The following is a 21681-nucleotide window of genomic DNA, read 5'->3' as shown; positions in this document are numbered from 1 at the left end:
TATTAAGTACATTTCCTACAGTTAATATATCAAACATTTATTTATCGTTAGGAATATGTATTGCTAAGGACTTCATTTGAAGAACCTTAAAAGCGATTTTCTCAATATTATTATTTTTTTGCACCCTCAGATTCCAGATCTTCAAATAGTTGAGCCCTATATCCTAACAAAACATACATCAATGGAAGACGTATTTATTCAGCTTTCAGATTATGTATAAATCTCAATTTGAAGAAAAATTGAAAAGTGAATCGTTTTTTTTTTTTTTTTTGGTGCAGGGTCACATATAGTTAGGTCCGTGAATATTTGGACAGGGGGACATTTTGGGTTGTTTTTGCTGTTTACCAAACTGTATTCCCGTTGCAGACATGTTGTGAGTGTTGGCTTGCAGTGCACACTCTCAGCTTTATTTTGAGGGTATTCACATCCAAATTGGCTGAAGGATTTAGGAGTTGCAGCTGTGTAATATGTAGCTCCCCCATTTTAAAGGGGCCAAAAGCAACGGGACAGCCGACTCAAAAGCTGTTTTATTGTCTATTTGTTAAATAATTTCCTGATGAATGACAGATGTTTAAGGTCTGGAGTTGATTTTAAGTGTGGTATTAGCATTTGAAAGCTGTGGCCCCAAATCATTCAGTTCAAGGGCATCTCCATCCAAGTGATACAGACCATACCCAAGTCTCAATAACACAACAAATCCATCTGAGAGACGTCCAGAGAAGACGTCTTTATCATGGAGAGGATAATGTGATCATCCACCAATGTTATCCTATAGACATACAGGACAGGGTTTCCCGCAGCACATTTCAGTGCAGGCGGCCCGCCTAAGCTTGGAAACCCTACCGCTTTAACTAGATTGTCCAAAAAAATAAAAAAATAAATTAGCTGCACAAAAGGCCGTGAGGTGCATCTCGGAGAATAGCGCGTACGAGGATATCCAGTTGATAAAGTGCGTGTCCGTGAGAACAGTAAATGGACTCATGTTTTGGGTTTATTTAAGCCTGTTATTGTATTTTTCTATAGTTCTTGCAAATTTAAAGTTAGCTGGTGATTTTGTTGTTTGACCAACCTGCTAGCTAGGTTTCACGTGCCTGTTGTTTCGATATGAATTGTTGAGCGCTCTTGCTCACTTTATTTATGTGCATTATTTACATGCTACAGTAGTTACACTCCTTTAAGATAATGTAATTAATAGTGGGAAATAATCAGTGTTTACCATTTTTGCGCCATCTATCATCATTTGCCTAACGTTCTACAACATCTGCTTTAGTTTGTGTTTATTAACCCTTTAGTTTCACTTCATCACGCAGCTATTCCCATTAGAGTAAAAACATTTAATTCATTAATAATCTAGTATGTGTTGTCATAGTTTCTTCAAAATTAAGTTTTATTTGAGTGTTTTAAATGAAAATATTTTAATTTTCATCATGACGCATACACCCCGCCCATTTGATTGCCACGCCCTCTGCCCCGCCCACTCGCCCAACCCTACCACCTTCACTAACAAATTTTCTGCGGGAAACCCTGCAGGATTTTTATGTTTCTGAGCTAACCAGTGAGTTGTTTTTTAGTCAGGATGTACCAGGATCTGGCCACTCTTAATGTTCCTGCTATCTCGCTGATGGATTTGTTGTGTTATTGAAACTTAAATATGGTCTGTATCACTTGCACGGAGATGTCCCTGAACCGAATGATTTGGGGCCACAACTTCCAAATGCAAATACCACACTTAAAATCAACTCCAGACCTTTAACCTCTGTCATTCATCAGGAAATTATTTAACAAATACCTGTCCATAAAACAGCTTTTAAGTCAACTGTCCCATTACTTTTGACCCCTTTAAAAAGGGACTGCTACATATTACACGGCTGTAATTCCTAAATCCTTCAGCCAATATGGATGGGAATACCCTCAAAATAAAGCTGAGAGTGTGCACTGTAAGCCAATATTCATAATATGTCTGGAACTGGAAGACATTTTGGTAAACAGCTAAAATAACACAAAATGTGTCTCTGTCCCAATATTTATGGACCGTATTGTATAGTATTCCTTTTCTTTTATTCAGAATTTAATTTTAGTGTCTATAAGTAACAACACTTGTTTAATATATCACAAACGTATTAATTGTGTAGCTGAAGCAATAATCCAACAAAATAAAGAAGCCTTACTTTCCGTTGAGAGCAGTGACACCAACAGTGCTGCGCGGAGTGGCCATACTGGCCACATAATTCCACTGCCTCGCCTGCGGGTCCCACCTTTCCACAGTGTTTAAATAGCTCCATCCGTCATGACCTCCCACTGCATACATTGGCCCCTCCAGCACGGCAATTCCTTTTCAGACAACAGACAAAATAAATAAATAAAAGACCCTGGCTTTTTATCTCTTTTAGAGATACAAACAAGAGAAAGGCACAATCCTATAGCCAAGTATCTATCTGCATCCTAATGTGGCAGTGAAATGTCAGGTAATAACATGGAATTAATTTTGATGAACATCAAAGGGCACTTTCTCGGACAAGATGTCTAGAGTTGAAAATTTTTCGTCCGGTCAGCCCCGCAGCACAGTGGCCCTGAAACACTGTGGAAAGCATTAAGTATTCATGGCGCATCTCTTTGCGCCCTTCGCAGAAAGGCTCTTGACATATAAATCGTCTCTTGACCGGCATTTTGATTCTGATATTGCATTGACTCTACAGACCTCAATGAGCAACTTTGAGTGTCAGTTTTATGGGGTTATTGTACAGTGCATTTTCACTTTTGGGAGTTTAAATTACCTGCCATATATTTTATACAACTTCTTTTATGGGTGGCCAAGATTGCTTTTGTTGATTTACACACTGGAGGTTTAATGTGAGGGCACGGTTACTTGAGACTTAATGCTATATAACACAGTTATTTCTTCAGGCAATGTTGTTAAGGCAGACTATTCTGCATCTAGTCTTCTTATTGAAATGCATGCAGTAATAAAGTGTTACATTTTTTAAAAACACAAAATGCTATTTCTCATCATCTGTCAGCTGGAGGTTACAACTTTTACACTGTCAGAAAAATGGTCCCTAGCTATCACAGAGGCAGTACCCTTTCAAAAGGTATACCTTTGCACCTAAAGAGCTCATATTAGGACCCTAGAGGTAGATATTGGTACAGAAAAGTGCATCTTAGTACCTCAAAGGTATTAGGAACTTTACAAAGGGTACTGTCCCAGTGACAGCTTGGGACTGTTTTTTTCTGAAATTGTATCTTAATGCTTTATGAGGATTGCATTTTATAAACAGATTTATTTACAGAAATATCCAGCAAGATTTTTTGCTAGCGATCTTTTGTTTTAATAAAGACTTGACCATCCTTGCAGAAAAACATTCAACCCACCTAATCCATGTCTGTGCGTTGACATTGGAGGCATGGTGGACCAGACTTTAGTGATAGGGTTGTAGCACTCCACCATGTTAGAGGTCTTAAGGCCATCCCTTCCTCCTACCACATAGAGTTTGTTATCAATCACCGCCACCCCAAACTGAAGCCTTCGACCATTCATGACGCCAACCTGGATCCATCTGTTTGTGCGGAGGTCGTATTTCTCTATCGTTGTGGATCCTGAAGGCAGACAGAAGCTCTGTTTATTGTTAGCTGTGCAGTCTGTTGCATGCTGCTAGGGTAATAGCTGACAAACTGTCTCTCTGGGGTAAAATCAAATATGATAATGACTTGCATTCTGGTGAACACATTTTGTTCTGTGAGAAACTGTATGAAACTACCACTTGTGGAAATGAGAGAAAAAAACAAAATAATATGCACCTTTCGAGGCATCCATCCCTCCAACCGCATAGAGAGAACCAACGGTGGATTTGCGTGGTTTGGTTCTTGGGCTTTGCAACATAGGACGGCGCTCGGGTAAAAGATGGTACTTCATTGCTTCCATCAGGAGCTTCTGGCATTCGAGGTCCTCCGAAAACATCTTATTGTTTTCCAGATCAGCCAGAAGCTGAAACAAAACAAAAACTGCTTTAAAGGGGTACACAATCCAAAAATTAAAATAATGTCATTAATGACTCACCCTCATGTCGTTCCAAACTCGTAAGACATCCGTTCATCTTCGAAACACAGTTTAAGATGTTTTATTTTTAGTCCGAGAGCTTGCTGACCCTTCACTGAAAATCTACGCACGGTACACTGTCAATGTCCAGAAAGGTAATAAAAACATCATCAAAGTAGTCCATGTGACATCAGTGGGTCAGCCAGAACGTGCCGAAGCACCGAAAACACATTTTGGTCCAAAAAGAACAAAAATTATGACTTTATTCAGCATTGTCTTTTCTTCCCCGTCTGTTGTGAAGCGCATGCATGAGACTAAAGTCACGTGACTGCAGTGACGCGGATGATGTACAACGAGGCTGACGTGTTATCTGGTGTACCCCAGCTGTGTTTTTTTGTGTGTGCTCAGGCTTCGTTTACAGTCTGAGGGAGACGCATACTGTATGTTTGAAAAAAAACCCGTTGCAAATATGTGTGAGGATAACACGTCATCTGCATCACTGCAGTCACGTGACTTAAGTTTCGCGCGTGCGCTTCACAACAGACGCGGAAGAAAAGACAATGCTGAATAAAGTTATTTTTGGACCAAAATGTATTTTCAATGCTTCAACACCTTCTAACTGACCCACTGATGTCACATGGACTACTTTGATGATGTTTTTATTACCTTTCTGGACATGGACAGTATACTGTACATAGATTATCAATAAAGGGTCAACAAGCTCTCGGACTAAATATAAAACATCTTAAACCATGTTTTGAAGATGAACGGAGGTCTTACGAGTTTGGAACGACATGAGGGTGAGTCATTAATGACATTATTTTCATTTTTGCGTGAACTATTCCTTTAAAACCTAACAGAAGGAAGTACAGCAAACAGGGCACATTTTGAGTAAATAACGTACATTTTTAGTGTTTATGTTAGTGGACATTTGATAATTGGATGTTTTGAAGTGGTCATATTAAATTGTGTCAAATTCTAGAATACCAGAAACAAATTAAATGGATGTCTGATTTGAACGTCATTGGCAAACCTGAGGTGGTAAGAGAGGGAGTCGGATGTACGCCAGCAACACTCCCAGATCCTGCTGCCTGTGCTGTATGTCATAGCGAACCCACATCATCAACGCTTGGAAAATAGTTTCTTCATCTGGAACATTGATGTCATCACTGGCCAACAGCTTGACGATTTCTGTTGTTGGTAGCAATAGAAACTCCTGGTTTTGGATGACTTCTAAAAAGTGTTCCTGCAAATTTAACATAATGTATCATACGTACTGAATTACATGAAGTACCTACTTATCGACAGTTAAAACAGTACTTTCTATACAGTATTAATGAAATTTGTACATACTACATCAGCCATGTGATACATCACGTGACATACGTCGTCATAACAAATGAGCCGTTAACAACAAGGAACAGCTGGTTTCCTTATGCATTTACATTTGAATAGAGGCGCGTTACCACTTTCCGACATTTTTTTAATATGACAAATGGGCAAATTCCAATTGGAAGTAATCATCCCTATGCCCTATTCCCTTTGAAGATCAAAGCCTTTGATGTGTAAACTCTAGTCATTTTGAGGATGTTATAATACACTTGGTGACTAGAGCAATGGAAACAATGTGATTTTCTCTTTATCTTGAGCGACTGTTTATGCAGCGTCCCCTTCCCAAAGTGCCTCTCCTTCTTCTTTGGGTGACTCATCTCCCGGGGACTCACAGGATAGTCAAGTGTCCATTGAATGAACACAATTGGCCCTGTTTCAAATGGCACACTCCAGACTTTCTCAGAGTAAACACTTTGATGACATCATTTAGTGCAGGCCTTAAGCTGCATTCAGACTAGCAACGACTAGCAGTAGCAGAGCGACGTGATCTCATTCATTTCAATGAAAGCTTGGGGACTCTCAGCGCCACGAGCGACAGTGACTTTTGCCGACTGAATGGGGCGTGTCCAGTCGAGTGACAATGTTGAGAAAAGTTTAACTTTATGCAAATTATAAGTGACTTTCGGGAGCGACTACCAATGAGACCAAGCAGTTGAGTTCACGTCATCCATCTCTTGTCAGTTACTAGAGTGGATGGTACTCATTTGTTTATGATGACCAGATTTAGAAACGCCTCTTTTGAAGCCACAAGGTGCTTATAATGTAAATGTAGCGTTAGGGACCCTTGAAGTGAGTTCATGAGGGCGCACCATGGTCGTATTTTGGGACAGACTCAAGCGCCACGCTGGAAAGAGGAAGAGTAGTTGAATCAGTGTGAACTCCTTCCATCCGTCGTCTGATTGCTCTTTCGCAAGGAATTCTGGGTAGGTAAAGTGCACCGAGCCTGCAGCAGTGCAGGCTTCGCCGAAGACTGCATCAAAAGGTGCAAAGGGGGCGCTGATGAGCACACTTCGAAGCAAAAAAATTACAGATGGGACACCCTACGGACTCGTAGACTAAGCGAGCACGCACAATTTAAGGCCACGAGACCAAAAGTGCGCCATTTGGGACAGGGCCAAAATGTAGTATGAATAAATAGGTCACCCGGGTTCTTTTTGCTGTTTGTTTTCAAATTCGGACATACTACTTGCCTCGCCAACTGATATTATGTGTAGTATGGAAGTAGGTGATTCCAGACACAGCACGAAAAGCTAACAACACAATTGTGAGTGTTTAACAAGAGTTAATATTGAGTAACCCACATTAATCTTAAATATTTTACAGATGTTTCCTCCCTGCGGCCAATACAACAATTGCACTGACCCAGCATATGAAAGAGACATCCTAACATCTTGTTTTGTTATGGAAAATCGAATCAATCTAACGAAAAAGCCTTTCACATTTTTCACCAATCGTCCGACAAATATAATGATCTGCTCGAATGCGTCCGCTAAAACGCTCGAGGTTGACTGATAACACTGTTTGCACCGTTCTTCTTGAGGCATATGAAGAGGATGCTGGAAATCTCTCTAACAAGCTTGTTCATTACTCACGGCACTTCCCGAGTTTCCTTTGTGCATCAGAAGTAATCTTCATTGATTTTTTTGCAAATAAGGGTAGTAAACATCTTATTGATCATTAATCAGATCTAAACAGTCTCTCTCTAGTAAAGTTGTGCCTGTGCTCTCAGAGCTTAACTCAGACATATGCATTGATTTTCAGTCCCTCCTCCATATAGATTTAAAGTCAGCTTCTTCTGGTGACATTGATGTGGATTCATTATTCACAATTACCATCACAAGAACCCTGGCCATTAATTGAATACATTAATTCTGTTTCACTGCAAACATTCATTTAAAAGCCTCTCGCGGGCATATGTTTTAGTTGAGGGCATCAAACCGAACAGTGAGTAACAGGTCCTGCAGCGACATAAGGGTGAGAAATAAAGGCTTTGCATAACCTAAATTAATTCTATTGGAAAGAATGGTGTGAGAATTGTATCAAATGTAATGTGTTTGTGAGCAGGGAATATGATCTTAAACAGTGTTCTCTCAAATGCTTTTTGTCTGGCAATTGTAAACTAAACATCTGCTTTGTACTATACATTCAAAAGACAATACTTTGATATAAAGCATGCTAAAGGGCAATGATATCTTGAATTAAGATATCAATTAGGTCTGAGTCTCTCACAAAAGAACAGAATTTCAGGATGAGTCTGAAACAACACAAGGAAAAGCAAGCTTATCAAACCATAACTTTTTAATCTAAACGCCACAGCGAATGAACCAGGAAGCTCTGTTGAGGCCATGTTCATTACCAAAGTGATTGAAGGGGAAATTGTCCTGCTTGTGTTCTCTGATTAGATTAACCTCTCGGCTCTAGAAAGCCTTTTGTAAACAGCCTGTGCAGATGTCCTTTAGGAGATAACAGCTATCTTCCTGTGTTGTTTCCGCACTTGGGCAGAGAAGTGCCCATCAAAACAAATCCACTTTGTGGATCTTTGGGATCCTGAGAATAGTTTATGCATTACATATCCAAAGCAAAAAAATGTCTGTGGGTCCAAAACATTTACTGCTGTAGATGCTGTCATTTTCATTTTAATAGCCTAAAAGCTTTGTTTGCCTTGTGTCGTGGAGTGCATTTGGCGAAAGTAGTAAAAGTATAAAATATATGAGCCCACTTTAAATGAGCCAAGTGGAATAGATTTGAGAATGCAGCAGCGTGAAAGTCAAGGCTGTAGTTAAAATGCGGAACGGAGTTTAATTTAATAGGGCATTTCTCGAGTGGCATGGATTTGACTGACAGCACTCTGACAAGTCAACAGCCATATGCATAAAATTTGTGAAAAAGTAATTGGGTTCGATTTCATTGGTCTTGTCCCACCCACATATAATGGTTCCGATGCCTATGATCCAAAGCCACTTTTATCATACATCAAAAATGCATTGAAATAATCTGTTAAATTGTTCTTTAATATTTACATAGAAGGTATGTATCTTTATTAAGTGCAAAAATGATCCAGAAACATTTTAACATGTCCATTTACAACCCTAGGATTTGTCCTTTGAAAAGAAATGGTCTGTTTTTGCCCTATTTGGAAGGGTCATGAATAATAATGTTGAGCTCTGCTCTGATTGCTCGGCTCTGAGGCTCATGCCAGTAGCTCACATTAGTAAACAGACCTTATATATTTGAGCCTGTATCAGACAAAAATACAGATTTTGAGAAAAAACTAATTGTTTAGAGGTTGGTTAATGGATGTTTCTGAGTGATAAGTTTGTTGGGTTTTTATAATATGGACCTGCAAAACGTAAATGTACAGTCAATAGAAGAACTTTAGCCTAAATGCTAGCATATAGCATCATTAGCATGTAGCGCTGACTCTGCAGTCACAACTTTGTTTTTAGCATTGTAACAACATTGTAATTAATTTAATGTGTAATTTGTAATGTCATTACCATGTACAGAACTCTTACTATTCATCTATGTCATCATTTTTTATTCTATGGCACCTTTAAACCATGCTGAAGTATACAATTTGTCTCCAGGAACCAATTAATGCTGCCACTGGATATATACAGTATTTATGATTATGACTGTATAAGATATTCTGAGTCCTACCGTAGTGTAGTTGTGAGCCACATTCAAAAGATCCACGCATCCCTGAGCATCAGCAAATGAACGGATTCCCAGGCAGTTGGACGGGTGCAGTTGTTTCATCAAAAAGTTGCAGCAAACTTGAATGACTTGTGGAAGCTGGAGGAGACAAGCAGCAGCTAAAAGACTTTCAATTGTCTCTTCTTTCAGCTCCAGGACTCCTGTAGATTCAGAAAAAAATCAGAATATGCACGAAACCGTTTTAATTAGCAAAGTTGTAAAGGGTTATTAAAATTCTTTTAGAAATGTAATGGGTTGTGATTTTATCTGTTACCTCAGTAGAAACAATTAGGCTTATTCAAGAAATAATGAATGGAAAAAAAATACATAAAAAATCAATGTAACTAATTGTACAAATTAAATGTTCATAATTGTAATATTTCATCCAACTTCAATCAGCTGCACTTGTGTTGTGTAATGCAAAAACTTGTGTCAATGTAAAAAAATCAAGCTACACTCTTAGATAAAAGGTACAAAATCTGTCACCTGAATGGTACCCTTTCAAAAGGTCCAAAAATGTTCCGTTTAAGTGCAAATATGTATACATCTGGTACCGTACCGGTATGTACCTTTGAGGTATAATATGCACTTTTAGTTACAGATGTGATTTTTGAAAGAGTACCACCCCAGGCAGTGACAGCTTTTGTACCTTTATTTTTGAGAGTATACTGAATTACGTTTCCTATGCTGCAAAACCTTTCATGAAGACGTATGGAAATTATGTATGGCACCACTTACTTAAATGTGACTCATTCTTTAGGCTTATTGCAAGATTCGGTTCCATTATTCAAAGTATTTTATGGCATGAGCATAAAATTCATCTGACAGTAGATGGGACAAATATAAAACTGCAATTTTTTGAAGAGGATACAAATAATACAGCCAAAATTGTACTCATAAAGATACAGTACACGGAGAAAAGCCTAATATATTTCTTCAAAGCAATTTATTGCAATGTTTTTAAAGTTGTAAACCTTTGAAATGAAAACTTAATTTTAAATAAAATGACTGGTATGATAATTTTTGTCATGCTTTATTTAAAAATGAAGCAGCATAATCTGTATTAAAGTGTAAAGAATCACTTCATCAGATGTTTGAAGTGAATAAAATAGCTTTGACAGTTGACTTACTGGACTTTTACAACAACTTGGCACAACACTCAGATAATCCCTCCTATAGTCTACATTATAGAGCCATGTTTGTTTGTCACAGTTCTCTAATTGGTAAAAATTTCTCTAATGGATTATGGGTAGTGTAGTTTTTCATCCAAAATTTTGTTACGCTTAAAGGTATAGCGGAAGATTTTCTTTTTCCGGGTGGGTCATCAAGACTATTGGTCATCCCAGTTGTCAATCATTCTGATGATATGTTGACAAAAGGCTGTCGTACGTGCTCGTCCCTAGGATCGCTTTCTGCACATGTGCACTTTCAGGTGTATATGTGTGGTGAGCTATACGGTTTCAGCCATTCATTGAAGCTCGTGTTTTTTCAAAATGTCTGAGGGTCGTAAGAGAAAAAGTGTCTATGACTTGTATGACAAGAAGAGAAAGGCCTCTGAAGAAAGAAACAAGACCAGAGTGTTTTGGGAGAATATTTCACACGCTGGCGTGTGCTAAAAGCACAGGTTGGGCTTCGACAGGTAAAGTTTGGCATGCTTTTTTTGAAGAAATCCATTTAAAATCACTGCTAGTAAAAGTTGATGTAAGCTATGATTAGCGATGCTAGCCCTGGCACAAACCGCACAGACACGGTAAACATGCCAACAGCAACTTGTAAACAGAGCGAAGGGAAGAACTAGGCTCGTGCATGCTCTCTCTCTCTCTCTCATGCACGCGTTTAATAGGCGTTCCCTCTCTGGAGCAGGTAGAGTGTTGCGCATGTGCATTTTTAAAAAAAAAGTGGAGGGCGGTTCTTTTCAAATATTTGGTAAAATCTTCCGCTATACCTTTAAAAAATATGTTAAATAACATACATGTGTAACTTCAACGATTAAAAACCTTAAAACTTACCTTTAATCATAAAAAATACAAATAACTTTTGGATATTCACTTTGAAAATGTTTTAAGTAATTATAGCTAATGACTACACCGTACATTTAAATAGCCCTATAACATGAAATACTTACTGACATACCAGTATATGCAAAAAGGACCAATGCTCGCAATGCTTCGGGATCAACACCCTCCATTTTGATTTCCTCTTGTTTTGCCTCCCTCACATCATTGGTGAACATGGCAGCAAAGTAGTCTGACACTGCACTCAGGACAATTCTGCAAAAAAAGTACAAAGCATTTATATACGTACACTGCAAACTTCACAATGTACCCACACAATTTCTCGAAGGTTGTCTTAGCAGAACATTCCTCCCCTTCACATCATTTATTTTAGCACAGTGTAAGCACCGCAGCTATTTTCACCAGGTTGTTTCATTCGGCTCAAGGGTGATGTTGATTGAGCTCAGTGTCAAACTGGGACGTGCAATAGAGCTTTGGCTACAGAGAGGCTAAATGGTTTTTTAAAACTATTTCTTTAAATAAACAGTTTGTAATAGTCCTTCAAGCAGTAGGTTGAACCCCTATTAATACTACTGTAGTTTTGACACAGATGTTGCCACTACTATTAAATATATCCATCTTCAAAGTTAGAGCTAAACTAATGCTAATATTAGGACTATTAATCAATTACATTTTAAGTGTATTAAAGTCCATTTAAGAATGGACTATCAAATAGCTAAGGTACTCCTTTCTGACTTACGCATCAGCTTTTGAAGAACCACAAATGGTAGATTTCAAAGATGATATGAATCAATGGAGACTCACCTGTGTGCTGGGATCTTGTGATCTCCAGCTATCAAGAGTACATCACACAGTTGCTTGTGCTGAAGATAGGTCTCCATCTTTCGAAAGGTCTGTTCTGCATGGTTTGTGGCTTGGAAAAATTCATCTGAGCAGTTGGAGCTCATTCTAGCGAAACTGCTCAAAACCAATCTGTGGAAAAGAGGAAGTCAGGAGTTGAGTTGGGACTTCACTGTCAGTTTGATATGGCTATTTGATCTTCACAAGCTTCACACCTGCTGTGTCTGCCTGCTACTTTATCATTTATTTTCTCCTCTATTGACCCGTCAGTTTTGAAGATCCACAAACTTCACAAAGGTCAGGTTGGAGAAAATACATATTAGAGGTTTTGGACAAGTCTGTTGGAGTACTGGACACGTGTATATCAACTAGCAGTTTACTTCATACCTCTAATAGGTACATGCCTAAGAATATATGTGAGGAATATATGTATTATTTGCACATGCAGAGGTAAATTATTATTTTGCTATTGCCATTTGATGAGTTGTGCAAAAGTTATGAAAACACAATTTTTCCTCATGCACCCTGGTTGAACATTAGTGATTCTCTGCATATCTGTCTCCACACTTGTCAGAGCTCAAATTGAAACCATTAAAGTTAAACTCCGTAAATAAGGGGATTGAAAGTTTTCCAAAGGGGCAGATTACCATTCGCATAAACTTTAGGGTTTTATTTATTTATATTTTATTTGGATGCGTGGGACTTTGTGGGGATCTGGTCTCTTCACAGAGCTTTGATAATGTAAATTCGGAGCAGCTCTCCCCACAGACCGGTAGATTACAAGCCATTGTGCTGCATCTGAATAATCCTCCTGATTTACTGCAAACAATCTAAACCCTTTATTTTGTTGTCCTTCACGGGACAAATCCAAAGCTGACATTTTACCAGTCTGCAACACTGCTCATAAAGTCTAGCTGCCAGAGGGAAGTATGCATTTTGATTACATTTGTAATGAAGTGCATTGCCGTGGAGAACAGCATTTTCAAAAACCCGAATCCAAAACTACGCATCGATTATTTATGACTCTGGTTAAAGTCATCATCAACCAAGTCTGCAAGTTAAGATACTTTATATTAACGGCACGTTCTATTTTACGCTTTATCTTTTAATAAGAGTTGCACAGCCATAAAGACCAGAGGGAAATTAAGCACCTGATAAAATGTTATGATGTCGTAAAACTTTTAATTACTGAATAAATCCCAGTGAAGCCATTGTCATTGGATCAATAGCTTTGTGAACTGTGACTCCATCCTTAGAGGCAACACATAAAGCAGAATTTCACCCGCATGTCCTTAACTTTAAAGGAGGACACGCTTCATCATTATTAGAAGTGAGACCTTTTACATACCACAGGACAAATAATAAAAAATATAACGGTAGCATTGGCTAACATGAACTATACACTCTAAAAAAGTTGGTTCAACTTAAAGTAAGTAACCTGGTTGCCTTAAAATGTTGAATTTATTTAACTTAAAAATATTAGTTGACACAACAATCAATGTTAGTTAATGCCAGTGAAGTTGTTCCTGTTAGTTCATTGTGCACTAACTAACATTAACAGTTACAACTTTGATTTTAAAAATGTATTAGTAAATGCTGAAATGAACATGAACTATAAGATTAATAGATGTTGTAGTATTGTTAAGTGTTAGTTCATGTTAGCTTAATTCATTAACTAATGTTAACAAATACAACCTTATTGTAACGTGTTACCAATATATCCCTTAAATAACATTATAATAACACACCAAAACTGGTCATTTTAACCCTTATGTGTTGTTGGGGGTGTTTTTATCCACTGTGGGGGTTTTTGTCTTAATTTGATTACAACTTTCTCTGTTTCAGCAAATGGAATAATTTTTGGTGACAAATATTATATTGACACATATTTTGAGAAAATGATTTAAAAATTTTAAAAAACTCAACAATATACTGTGGCAAATTTCACTACACTTTCGTGTTGTTTGTGGATGAAAAGATGTAGAAAATGTATCAGATTAATATATTTTTTTAATTTTTTGCATAAATCTGTCAATCAACCTTAGCACTGATCAAAACTACCAAATGTTTACAAAAATCCCATGATTTTAACTCTTTAATTGCCAATTTCATAAATGATGTCACTGGTCTGGGGAAAAAATGACAGATTTTCAGTATAAAAAGTGATTGTGGACTGGATTTTTTCATGTCTTTGGCATGTCAAAGATTAGCAACAACATTGGTGTTGATGCATGTTTAGTTTTTATGCAACATCAGATTTTTTCTCCCTCATTTACTGTTCGTGGCTGTTTTTTCCCCATTGACTTCCATTATAATGAAATCTTTGATTGCAAAGCCACGAAGCCATGACATCACATAATCATGCAATCATTTTTTGATGTTTTTTTCTTTTGCAAAGAGGTAAAATTTGTCATTTTTACTGTTGATCACCATGTGGCACCATTAACCCTTTATTAAGCCTGTGAAAAAACAAAGTACTTTTACCTCTTTGCAAAAGGAAAACCCAACATCAATCAAGAATGCATGATTATATGGTGTTTTTACTCATTTTTGACATGCCCAAGATTGTGAAAAAGGTAGAAAACAATCCAGTCCACAATCACTTTTTATATGAAAATGTATTTTATGTGCCACTCCCCCAAATATGTGACACTACTTATGAACCTGGCAATCAAAGAGCCAAAATCATGGAATTTTTGTGTTCATCCACAAACAACACTAAAATTCAGTAGAATTTGAACATGCACAAGTGTTAATGTATTTAAAACAAATGTTCAAAAACATTATATGTTGGTTGAAAATAAAGCTAGCAGAATGTTGTACAAAACCTTATGTAACCTTTAAATAAATTACAAGAAAACAGAACATTTTAATGTTTGAGAAACATTTCAAAATGTTCCCACAACTAAAATATAGACCAGTTCAAAAGATGTAAACAACACTGGTCCAGAAGCACTTCCTGTTTCCGTTTTTTAACACTAGATAAACGTTGGGATAAAATAAACCAACAGAACATAAACCTGAATTAACTGAAGTTAAACAAACATCTTAAAGATAATAATATATGTGAAATAAAAAAATAACTGTCACAAACTGTAACAGGAAGTGTTTCTGGACCAGTGTTGTTTGCATCATTTGAACTGGTCTATAATGTTTAGAAAACATTTTTAATCTAAACTGGGTATTATAGGCTTCTATTATTGTATTCTCTCTGGCAGAATACATGTGATAAGGAGTGTATTGATCATAATATTTGATTGGTGGATTTGTGGTTGCTCTGATCTAAAACATAAAAAAAAACTAACTTAAAGTATACTGGCTAATAGATATACTCTCATATTTGATATAGGACATGAACACAGAGGGTTTGAATTAGATTTCTTTGTTTCTGTGATTATGACACTTTATATGAGCCATGTAGTGAATGCTCGAACAGGCCACTGGAGACAGAATTTAATTGCTTCATTTTTGCCTCTGTGCGGTCCTTCAATGCAGACAACTCCTAATGATACACAATGCAATCGAGTGTTAAGGAGGACATTAAATCTACATTTCATTCTTTACATCGTGCCAACACGCTCCAGCGAATTACACCGCACACATTTGTGGCTGCAAGAGATTTAGACATTTATAACAGTGTGTTTATACAGTATTGTGAAAAGCTACTAGACTCAAACTCCTTCTGGTCATTATAGGGTAGTTTTTTATGTTAAATAGATGGGCAATTTATCTATCTGACATTATAACTACATTTTGGCACAGGCCTGGGTGTACTGAATAAGAAATAAGGCAACCTAAGAGGGGTTGTAAAACCTAGATGCATTACTTTGCTCAAAGGAATGCTGAGAGGACTTTTATGTCTACCAATATCACACAACCAAATTGCTTCTGTATCACTTTCTGAAAGGTTGTAAATTTACTGAAAATGTTTTCTTTCTCTCTCTGAAATTGGCTTTTTATAAGTAAGGATGTGTCATTACAAGCCATATGCTCGTGAAGCATGACGGATAGCAAACAAAAAGCAAAAATTTCTTTAATATGTATTCCTTTATCATTTTAACATCCATATGTGTTCATATATAATTATTAACATTAATTGGCAATCTTAGAATAATAATAATAAATTATATATAATAACTGGATGATACACCATACTGCATAATATGGCTCATCATAAAAACCAATGCATAGGCCTATACATTTTATGATGTTTCTTCAGTAGGTGTTTTATCCATTGTAGTCTATTTGTTATTGTAAAAGAAAAGATTACAATACTACTCGTGACTTAATAAATATTCTGTGTATTGTTATGCACACCAACCAGGCGAAATAAATGGCTGCATATTTTAAAACACTACGACATTTTTATTCTGTTTACTCACAGATCTGTTGCCTACAGGATAGAGCTATTTGTTGTCTTGTGGTGCATTACACAGGCAATCATATCTCCTTATCGGTACAGTGTCTGAACAGTTATTGGACTTGATCTCAGGCACTTGGATCAATAACAAGTGGGCAGTTGTTAGAACAAGACTCTCTGAATGACATTTTAGACACAGAAAGCATGCTGAACCCTAACCAGACTTTGAAACCATACTGTAATCAGATATTTATTTTGAATATGTTGTGGGTTTAAAGCTCTTGTGCTAACTGCACCTGGCTTTTGTAAAGAAAAAAAAATACTTAAAGTGTCCATAACACACGCTGTGTGCCTTTAGAGTAGTATTAAATCCTTCATATCTCCAAAAACTCTTTAGTGTTATCACATTTATAAAAGACAGATTAGCTTTACCAATTATTTCTGATAACGTACGAAAACATTCGGAAGGAGGAGTTACGAACGGCGGAAGGAGGGGCAAGTCACGAGTCAACACTTTATTTATACAACACTGACTGTTATGATATACTACATGTTCGTGTCGTTTATATAATATGCATTTACGGGACTATATTTCATTCCAACACAACACAGAAGTCTTTCTTACCGCATACAACTCATGACCCGGTTGGGACTTTTCAATGAAATCCAGCGTTAAAGGTGTGTAATTTTTAGAAGGATCTCTTGACAGAAATGCAAAATAATATACAAAACTATATGATCAGGGGTGTATTAAGACCTTTCATAATGAACCGTTATGTGTTTATTACCTTAGAATGAGATGTTTTTCTCTACATACACAGAGTATTCCCTTACATGGAAGTCGCCATTTTGTGCCGCTGTCATGAGCAATTCGGTCCCCCCGGGCAATTCGGTCTCCCCTAGGACCCCGCATGATTCCATTGGCTGAAAAAACTCCTCATGGGTAGTTTTCTTAGCGCCTTATTACAATTCCTACAAAATCGTGTTATGATTTATGTAGTTAGAACGTTGTTAAACTTACAATTGATGTCTTTTAAATGATATGTTTCATATAGTAGTATATAAATGAGGCTATAGGTGGGAGATCTACACATTGCTTGTGTCATTTTATTATTTAGATTATTATACTGTACCATTTCCACTTTTGACTGTCTACTTATACAATTACTTACTCATTAATTACTTATACCAAACATGGTTACTACATAGTTGAATCACACATTTAAATTAAAATAATAAGCCATGATTACTACACTTTTACTATTAAAAAATATATTCCGTAAGGTATGTTAATAATTTACAAAAAATAAAAGTATTGTTTTTGTAAAGCAGATGATGACACAAAAGTACTGACGTGTCTGCAACATGAATATTAGTTTATTATTTATTTTTTTAGTTAACTTTTATTTAAAAAAAATTTTATGCTTCTATTTTGTACAACATAAATAGCTTGCTAGCTGCGTATGCAGACGAGATATTGCAATGATGAGCAGGCATTAGTGCTAGATACCAATCGGGGTCCTAGGGGAGACCGAATTGCTCGGGGGGACCGAATTGCTCACAACACCGCCATGTTTCTACAGAAGCCTAAACTTTTGTCTCCGATGATGACATGGTTGTCCGGTGGCGGCTACCGTAGCTTCTCTATATGTTTCAAAAATGAGAGGTGAGCAGTGGACTGAGCCGTTGGTTGTAATTCACAACCTCACCACTAGATGCCACTAAAATTTACACACTGCACCTTTAAACAAACACGCACGTAAAACTCCACTTCTACCCCGGATAAACAAACTATATCCATTGTTTCCATAATGCTGGCTGTCTTCTCCTTACATCCAAAAACACACTTCTTCTTTCCTGCCATTGTTGAGTCTTGATATAAACAAAGCTGTCGCATGAAGTGTCGCCTGTAAATTAAGTAAAGCGTCCTCGGCTCTCGCGCTCCCGCTTATTGACGTGTGGGCTTGGTTTTCCGGGGGAAGTGCCCATAAAAAGAAACCCTTGAAACGTCAGCTGGACCTGTAATCGGAAAAAAAACCTTTCCAAAACGTGTACGAATCCTGGCGAAGTGCACTCAGCACAGAAATGCTCTGTAACACGTACAACTGCGTTTTTGAAACTTTGCATTTGTTCGGCATGAGGAAACCAACTCTTAAACTGTGTTAATACGTCAGAATGCATACTTGAACCCCTTAAGTGTTTTAATAAATATAGCAATAGATGTTAGTATATGTAATACATTTTACTAATGTTACAAATAATAAAATACACATTTTCCAGTTTGAGAAGTGAGTGTTGCTTGGAATGGTTTTTCAAATCTGAATTTTGCTAAGAGGCAGGTATGAAATACTTTTTTTAGGGATCTTAGTATTAAAATATGTGTCAGCATCTCTGCCCACATCTGCTCTGTGCATGTATATCATTGACCTTTCAAGAAATAGCTGCTGCTGGTTGCAAACACTCTGAAGCAGCCCTAAGCGTTTTTATTTGGCAGGATCTTTTTCCTCAGAGAACAGCAAGTCAATGCCTCTTTCCAATTTTTAAGGCATGCATCTTTATTCAATGATGTTGTGGTGAACCAGTCCGACAGAATAACAGTATTTTTTCTACTTATAGCCATTACACTTACTGCCATTTTTTGGCAGACACTTTTATGCAAAGTAACTTACAGTACATTACAAGATTTACATTTCTATCAGTATGTATGTTCCTGGCTTCAAACCAATGACCTCTGCGTTGCCAATGCAATGCACTACTAAGCTATACAGAATTTACTGTCTTGATTTCCTGTTAAATGAATGTAGTCTAAATATAATTTAATCAAATGACATTTTTTGCCAAATTGAGTATACTGTAAATATTAAAGGCAAGATACAACTCTTAATAGCAACACAACTGCAGCTACACACGAGCATTCGGTGAAACAAAATCCAAAATGTATTCCTTATTTCCTGCCCTATTAAAGCAACACGTTTTGCCCGGCATAGTTCGTAGTAAAAAGTATAATGTTAATAATATGCCTTGCAGACAACTCCATAACAACAAACTAAAATGAATGAAGCTGACTTCTAAAAGAGGATTACTGCTATCTGTGCTCCCTTACAGCCGTTTGTAGAAATCATCTTTATCACCTAGACAGCTTAACTGAGGCTTCATTCCTCCAGCAATTTCTTCCACTGTCCTTTAAGTCTGATGTAGTGAGAACAGTGGAGGCTCAACCTTATTTTTAGCTGGATCTGTATTCATGTAAGCCCCAGGATTTGGGCTGAAGGAACTGTTTTCATTCAGCACAATTCTTTTGTTACTGCAATCGAAGAAATATCTGTTTAAAATATAAATATCTATTCTGAAACATGCCTGTATTCCTGCAGCCATTTATCATATGGCCATTTGTCAAAATGGGAATGAATAAACAGATTTCAGAGACATAAACGTATTAAGTCCCTATTCCAAAAATGTGGCTTTTAGTCATAGAAGCCTCTTTAACAAGAAAACCATGTATGGGGGATCTAGAGTACAAAACAGATACAGCCCTTGTATTTGAGAATAACATTTTCAGGTGTGTTTCTAGACAGCACTATAATTTCTCTATATGCTTTTTACTGCTGTTCATGGCATTATCGCAGATTCTTAATGTAATGTAGTTTTTTAATATTTTTCTATGTTCTTACAGTTCCTCAATTTAGATGAATTAATACATACCTATCTTTTTTCAATGCGTGCACTTAATCTTTGTTCAGCACGTTGAGAATATGTTAGCATTTAGCCTAGCCCCATTCATTCCTTAGGATCCAAACAGGGGTAATTTAAGAAGCCACCAAACACTTTCATGTTTTCCCTGTTTAAGGACTGTTACATGAGTAGTTACACGAGTAAGTATGATGGCGCATGAATCGTGGCGATTTTTTAAGCAGATAAAAAATGAGAGCTGTGTTGTGTGGCGGAGGGGCGCTTGGTTTGCAGCACTTCGACCTCAGCGCGCAGTAACATCAAAACTCCTACCTACTCCCCGTCTCGCTCAAACTTCTATCAATATTACTGCGCCCCAGGTCGCAGTGCTGCAAACTAAGGGGGTGTACACACCAAAGCTTTTAAACATGGCTGAAAACGCTTGGAGGATGCCGAATGCCAGCTGTTTTTTTAGCTGAGTGCCAGCTTTCTTCAGCTGAGCGCTTTGGTAAGCTGTGATACTTTTGCTTTGTTTATCAGTCGTTGTACGATGTGCCGGTTGGTTGTTGTGATATTTATCCCGACCTTCCTCCACTGTGATTGGATGGCATGTGAGAACTGACATTGACAAGTGGAGCTTTTCACCCAGAGATGAATCTTGTTCTACTTTCGGCGTTCAGCGCTAAGCACGGAAAAACTGCAGAGCTCCAGCTTTTAGCACGAAAAAAGCAGCTAGCTGCTGTTGTGAAAAACCTCACGCTTCCATTGTAAACAATCAAAAACATACGCCGGCCGCGGGCGTAAAAGCTTTGGTGTGCAAGCCCCCTTAGTGCTCTTACGGCATACAATATAGTTCTCTTTTTTCCGCTATTCACGACGCGCTGTAAAAAGATTAAGTGCACACATTGAACAAAGATAGGTATGTATTAATTTGTCTAAGTTGAGGTTAGAAAAAAGTAAAATAGTAAAATATAAAAAACAGTGGTGTTTTCCTTTGAGATAGAATTAGAACTAATGTTAAACAAAGAAGTCTGTCAGTTCAATGAGTTACACTGTGGAATAGCCTCAATGACGAGATGAAAATATGCAAATCCATTAGTAAATTTAAGAATTTTTTTTTTTTTTTTTTTTAAAGATTACACTTTATAAAGCAAATCAAATTTAGTTTCTTTTCTTTTAGTCATTACATGCAAGATGAATTTGGGTCTTTGTGTTGTGTGTAAAACAAATTATATGTAAAAAGGATTAGCGTAATAAGCATACGCTTCAGCCAATACCTTTTTGGTCAATCTTTTCTTTTTTTTTAATAATTGTTTACATTGTAATATAATGTTTGTGTTTATGTTTGCTTGTAAATTGTCTTTTTTTATTTTCTTTTTTGAAATTGACCGAAATAAACTTTAACTAACTAACTAACTAACTTTTTATGTAAACATATGCATGTCTAGTTTATGACGACGTCTGTAATTCATTAATTTACTAAATGTCAAAGATATGAAGAGTCAAAGATAAAGTACCTGTTAATGAGGACAGCAAAATTTGCAATAATAGACTGACCATATTCTATTCGATACACTATATATTTAATATCTTTCCAATTTTCTGTGATTTCTTGTATTCTTCTTTCATGTAAAGCTGACTTGAACCAATGATACTATGTAAAAAGTGCTATATGA

General features: G+C 37.0%; 1 protein-coding gene across 3 annotated transcripts in view; it reads right to left on the bottom strand.

The window, feature by feature from the left end:
* Positions 1–21681, bottom strand: part of klhl4 (kelch-like family member 4) — a 41657-nt gene that overhangs the window by 7774 nt on the left and 12202 nt on the right. For all 3 annotated transcript variants that reach the window (XM_055178177.2, XM_055178176.2, XM_055178175.2), the window contains 7 exons: positions 11941–12108; positions 11255–11391; positions 9086–9282; positions 5067–5279; positions 3796–3982; positions 3370–3594; positions 2169–2331 (listed from right to left, as the gene is read on the bottom strand). In XM_055178177.2, the coding sequence (XP_055034152.1) occupies positions 2169–2331; positions 3370–3594; positions 3796–3982; positions 5067–5279; positions 9086–9282; positions 11255–11391; positions 11941–12083 (1265 nt within the window). In that variant the 5' untranslated portion in view covers positions 12084–12108. The remainder of the gene's footprint in view (positions 1–2168; positions 2332–3369; positions 3595–3795; positions 3983–5066; positions 5280–9085; positions 9283–11254; positions 11392–11940; positions 12109–21681) is intronic.

The sequence above is a fragment of the Misgurnus anguillicaudatus genome, chromosome 16 (genome assembly GCF_027580225.2).
Source record: "Misgurnus anguillicaudatus chromosome 16, ASM2758022v2, whole genome shotgun sequence".
In the NCBI taxonomy this organism is placed as follows: domain Eukaryota; kingdom Metazoa; phylum Chordata; class Actinopteri; order Cypriniformes; family Cobitidae; genus Misgurnus; species Misgurnus anguillicaudatus.
Note: the sequence above shows the minus strand (reverse complement) of the source record. Positions and strands in the feature narration are given on the sequence as shown.